Here is a 6,000-nt window from a genome sequence, read left to right as displayed (position 1 = left end):
GTCCTGCTAGGCCCCTCTGCTGAATGGGGCCTCCCCTGTTAGGCCAAGCATTTCATGTCCGCGAGACCATCGATAGCTCTGTTAATTGCCAGCCTTATGAACTTGATATCTTGCAAGTTATTTATCTGTAAAAGGAGTCTGGCAAACCCTGACTTGTCGGAATGTTGGAATATACACAATATATTGTAAAGCACTTGGCATATTTATTGGGAAATACTGGATCTTTACTGATTGATAGTGATCATGTGATTATTTTGAAACCCCAAATTACCAAATCCCAAGTAATTTTTTAAAATTAATCCAGTAGATACTAGAAAATAAACACTGTTCTTCAACAAATATTCTTTATTAAGCTATGATATTCCAGGGCAGATATCTTTTAATACTAGAAAACCAAGACTAAAAACAACAAGGCAAACAAATAATTGAACACATTAAACATTTTAGAGTTTTTTTTTCATGTACTTTGTGACCTCATCTATTTTCCTGTTGGATTCTTTCACATCTCCTTGAATCCTGTTCTGGTACCATGTCATCTTGTCTGGATATTGAACAAAATACTGAATATATTTGAATTCCTTTACAAATAGCAAAACTGAGACTTTAAAACCTTTTGAAATGCAAAAAAATGTGAGCCTAATGTTGGTCATACCTTCATATCTTGAAGCAAAGTAAACTTTATCTTAAAAGGAAAAACATTTGAAAAAACATTAAATATCTCGAGCTAATATGTATCTGTGTATTTAACTTTACCTAAAATATAATTATGTGAAGATCAAAAAGAAGATAGGTTTTGTTAAAACAAAGCCACTTAGACCCCCACTACTTAAAATGTTCAACTGAAGATTTCTTAACTGTTAGATCTACTTACTTCCTTCCAGCCCCCGGACTCTGCACTACCTGGAAGGTCAAGGGCCCCCTTCCGCCCCGAGCAGGAGGAGCAGCCGCCCCACCCGCCTCGCTAGATTCGGCGGCCGCGGCCCCCCCGGGCCCGGGACGGCTCCCCGGCTCCCGAAGGGCCCGCAGCCTCGCCAGCGGAGGCCACCGTGGCTGCGCCTGTGGAGCTCTCGCGCGCCGCCTCTTCCAGCAGGGCCTCCTGGTACAGCTGGGGGAAGCAGCTGGGCACCGTGTCGTTGATCTTGGCCAGCACCTGCAGCACCTCCATCTTGCTGGTGTGGGCGCGAGCCCTCGGGCCCCACAGGAACTCGTAGCGCTGAGGTTTGCTGCCCGGCACGTGGCGGTACTCCAGGTACTTCTGGCGCACCAGGTCTTGGGTGATGAACTTCCTGGGCTCCCCGAAGATCGGGTGCCTGCGGCCCGCGTACACGCCCAGCACGTTGAGGAACTCCCACACCTCCTCCTCGCTGGCGCGGTTGCCCTTCATGAAGATCACGCCCAGCAGCGCCATGACCAGGCCGCTCTTGGGCGGCCCCTCGTCGCCGCCGTCGCCCTCCAGGCCCGGCTTGCTGACCAGCGCGTAGGCCCGGCCACCGGCGTCGCCCTCCCGGAGCTCGAGGCCGAAGAGCAGCTGCAGGCGCTCCGAGGTGCGCCTGAGGATCTCGGCCCGGTGCGCCTCGTACTTCCTGCTGACGATCTTCAGCAGCGCGGCCCGCGTGATGGGCTCCTTGCTGGCGTGCTTCTCCAGCAGGAACCGCACCAGCATGTCGGCCTTGCGGCTGAGGGGGTCTTTGCGGGCGCCCGGGGCGGGGGGCGCGGCCGGGCCCTCGGCGCCCTGCTCACGTGGCGGGCTTGCGGCGCCTGCGCCGGGGGACCCGGGGGACCCGGGGGACCCGGGGGCCGCGGCACCCTGAGGCTGCTGGGCTGCACCCGCCCGGGGGGACCCCGGGGAAGCCTCCCCAAGGGGCTCCGCCGCCGCCGCCGCTGCCGCTGCTGCGGCGGCGGCGGCGGCGGCCTGAGCACCCCCCACACCCTGGCCCTCACCCTGGCCCTCGTGGCGTTTCTGGCGGGCGCGCAGCTTTTTCTTCTGGCGGTGCGGCATGACGACGCTGGGCCCGGCTGGCAGGCAGCGAGGACACCTGTAAGGGCGGGGGTGGGGGGCAGGAGTTGCCCTGAGAGCCTTCAGCGGGGAGAGTCCCCCTGGGCTTCGGCCAAGGCCGCCCCTGCAGGGTCCTCGAGGGCACCGCTGTGCGACCCCCCAGGGCTCCCGACGTCCCGGTCAGCCTGCCCCCCTGGCCCACCCCCCCCCTCCCCCGGCTGAGCACCCTGTTGAGCCAAGTGGGGGGAGCCTTGGCCCCAGCCAGACAGCCCTGCCTGGGGGCCACTCGGGTGACAGCGGGGTTCCGAACTGACGCGGGAGAGCCCTGGGTCCCGGGTTTGGGGGCCCTCTCCGTCACATTCAGGCTCGGCACGGTACTTGTGGGCCCGACCCAGGCCCCCACCCCCGTCTCCTGCTCTGAAGGCGACCCCGCCATCTTCCAGGGGACCCACGGGGCCGAAAGGAGGGAGCGCCTCGGCCCCCCATGGAGTCAGGGGGCACCTGGTGCTGAATGAACACTCGTGGCAGGCCTTCTCTGTCCTGGGTTCCTTGGGTGCTGGGAATGACGCAGAATCCCCACTTGGGCTCCGGGTAGGACCTGGGACCCTCCCTTCCACTGACTGCTGGCTGCAGCTTCGGGACACAGCTCCCCCCGACCTCACACCTGGTATTTCTTAGACGTGGCGGGGCTGTCTCAGCCTGGCCTTCCTTTCCTGGCATTTGCAGGGTTGACACGAGCGGACAGGCCACGTTCCCTCTGGTCCCCGGGGCCCGGGCCCGGACCCTCCCCCCCCCCCCCCCCCCCGGCCAAGGTCAGGAGCGGGGACGCTGCGTCGCCCCTGTCGCGGAGTACGGAGTCCCCCCAGTCCTCACGAGGGTCCCCTCCTTCCCTCCACAGGGCCTGGGAGGGATGGCTCCCTGTGCTGAGCCGCGCCAGCGTCCAGCAGCCTGGGGCCGAGGCCTGCAATCCCTGACACCCGGCGGGGTAAGCCAAGGCACTTGGGATGAACGGCCATGACGGGGGTCTCCGAGCCCCCGGAGCAGGGGCGGAACGGGCCAGGGTCTGCGTGGGCCCCTCTTTTCAGGGGAGACGGGGCTGGGGGTGTCGGGGAAACGTCCCCGCGGTGGTCGAGCCAGGGCTGCTCTCACCTTGACCCCTGACGGGACGTGGGACCCCCTCCTCGTGTTCAGCCGAGGCAGCGGCTGTCCGACCAGGCCTCAGTGCCCAGCGCTGGGAGGAAGTTGCAAGGGCAACTTCCGGTCATGTGGGCCTGGCCCCCAGATCGACAGCGGAGGGGGCGGGCTCTGGGGTTGGCGTGGGGGGATGCGCAGGGGGGGGCTGGGTTCCAGGGGGGCTGGAGTCCCTCCCGCAGGACTCGCACGCGGGCTTTGGCGGACTCTTAGCAGCTCCTGTGAACTCTCCCTCTGCTGTGCTGTGTCCGAGGGCCTCGGACCAAGCGTCTCGTTTCCCTCTAAGCACCCAGCAGTAGGAAATGTTTGGGGGGCTGAGCTTAGCAGCCATGGCTGGGGCTCCCCCGAGCTGACGATGGCCAGGTGTTGCCTTTGGGGGAGCCCGTGTTCCGTGTGGGAACTGCCTCAATCCTCTCTCGGTGTCTTTCCTTGAGTCCTTTTGGGTGCTGGTCGATGTCCCTCTTCTGCCTTTAGGTCGATGCCATCACTGCCTGTGACTCGGGATATGAAGTGCAGGTACACCTCTCCTGGCTACCGCTGCCAGAGGCCTTCCAGAGACGGCTGCGGGAGGACAGAGTCCTCTGTGGTCCCGTGTTGGAGGTTAGAGATGTTGCACCGAGTTCTTCACAGTCCCGGAGTTGCTCCCGTTTGTCACTGAAGCCTCTCACCCCCACCATGGTATTGAGAACCCCACAGAGAAAGTCAGTTGCTTCTTAGCCTCATAGCTCTGCCTGTGTCTTCTCCTGACTGACATCACTGCCATTTCTGAAAGCTTCTGGGATACAATTCTGGCCTGTGCATAATTACTATGATACTTGTATTCTATTTTAACACTTTTGGGTTTTTTACATGTTATTTTGTATGCATATATACATGCATACACACACACACACAATGTGATGTTTTCATAGATGCATACACTGAAATGGTGATCACAAATTGTTCCACATATCACCTTCCATAGCTACCATTTTTGCGTGTGTTGTGACAAATTCTGCCGTTTTCAATAACATGGATGAATCAGTAGGATATTACGGTAAGTGAAACTGGCCAGACACCAAAAGACAAATATAATGATTTCAATTATATTTGGATTCTAGAAAGGAAACAGATATATATAATTCATAGTAATAGAGAATGGTTGTTACCAGAGGCTGGGGTGGGTGACAGAAGAGGGGAGATCTGATAAAAGGGTACAGTCTTTCAGTTATGAGTAAGATCTAGAAACCTGTATAGCACAGTGAGTATAGTTAATAATTATTATTTACCTGGAATTTGCTAAAAGACTGTATCTCAAATGTTCTAATTTTATGTGTGCCTTATAGTGTATTCAGATGACCACAAAAATAAAGGCCCAGTCCTCACCAACAGAAGAGATTTCAGGTAGTTTTTAGGACAATCTCTGAACTCACTGACTCATACCACGTCAAGTAACCCAAACTTTGGTGCCGTCCTGACTTTACCCCATGGTCCTGGCACATGGGCTCTGGGGAGCTGCCTCAGGTTCATTCACTGAAGCAGCAGAAGTTCACTATCCCGGGCACAGTGCAAAAATCAAGGCTACACTTCAAACCTTCCCTTCCCACCAAGTCTGTCTTCTACAAACCTGTCTGAACTTCAGAACCTCCTCCCACACAAGTACTAGTTCAGTACATACTCAGTACCCCTCAGGGGTTTCTCAGTATTGTTTTACTGTTATTGTTGATATTGTTTTGTTTATTCCTTTAGTTTTTCCAAGGGTTGATTTTGGCCACAGGAAATAGCAGCCCGAGATCAGTTTTCATCTTGGAAGCTACAGGTAAGGCACTAAATCCTTAAATAATTTAAGGAGAATTGATATCTTTCTGAAATTCTCTTCCCCTGAATAAACATATTTTACAGCTCTACGGGGACATTTTCTTTCTCTTACTCTATCAGTACATTTTTTAGTTGCCTCCATAAAGATCTTCTGCAGTGTTGTGAGGTTTCATCTTCGGTACATTTTAGATACTGTTGCTATTATAAATGGCTTATTGTCCATTACGTGTTCTAATTCGGTGTTGATTTTGTGTGACCAGGCTTCTGATTTTGCTATAGTGATTTTTTTACACACTAGCAATTTGATGATCCTTATATATTTGAATGTTGCATTTGCTTATTACTTTGGATATTTAAAAAAAGTTGTTTTAACATTTATTGATTTTTGAGAGAGAGACAGAGTGCAAGGTGGGGATGGGCTGAGAGAGAGGGAGACAGAATCTACAGCACCACGTGTCAGCACAGAGCCTGACGCAAGTCTCGAACTCACAAACTGGGAGATCATGACTTGAGCCGAAGTCAGATGCTTAACTGACTAAGCCACCCAGGCGCCCCACTTGGGATATTTTAGTTATAAGATGAGATTGGTACTATTATCTGTTTATTTTTATTATTCACATCTCATATTTATTTTAGTATTCTTGTGCATGGCTGTGTCCTGCTATACATTCACATCCAAAATCATTCTTAGAAGTTTACTAAAAGTTACTCCCATGAAATTGTGCCGAATTTTTATCAAAAGCTTTTTCTTTACCCCAGCACGTTGTCAGATGCTTTCCCTCCCACTAGAGTAGTGAATTCTGGTTCATTTTTTTGATGTTATACAATCTTTGCATCCTTTTGGCACATCTTCCTTCTTTATTGACCACTGTACTGCACGTATATGCCATGAGGTTGTTTATGTTACTCGTCTCTGGGAGTGAGCCGAGCTCAGGCACTCTTTCTTCAGCGTATCTGGATATGGTCTTTGTATCAAGGAGAGCTAACGCCTTAGAGTGGGTGAGTCATTCCCCTTC

The 6,000-nt window shown here is 53.5% G+C and overlaps 1 protein-coding gene across 1 annotated transcript; it reads right to left on the bottom strand.

Annotated features, from left to right (window-relative positions):
• Positions 1-375: 375 nt before the first annotated feature.
• On the bottom strand, positions 376-3,235 carry LOC125157438 (melanoma-associated antigen B17-like). The gene is made up of 2 exons (XM_047844157.1): positions 3,146-3,235; positions 376-2,036 (listed from the first exon to the last, which is right to left on the bottom strand). Exon 2 carries the CDS (start codon positions 1,997-1,999, stop codon positions 962-964), a length of 1,038 nt encoding a protein of 345 aa, XP_047700113.1. The 5' UTR covers positions 2,000-2,036; positions 3,146-3,235; the 3' UTR covers positions 376-961.
• Between the last annotated feature and the right edge of the window lie 2,765 nt (positions 3,236-6,000).

This window comes from Prionailurus viverrinus, chromosome X (genome assembly GCF_022837055.1).
Source record: "Prionailurus viverrinus isolate Anna chromosome X, UM_Priviv_1.0, whole genome shotgun sequence".
NCBI classification, from domain to species: domain Eukaryota; kingdom Metazoa; phylum Chordata; class Mammalia; order Carnivora; family Felidae; genus Prionailurus; species Prionailurus viverrinus.
The sequence above is the reverse complement of the archived record's forward strand: the minus strand, read 5'-3'. Positions and strand labels throughout refer to the sequence as shown.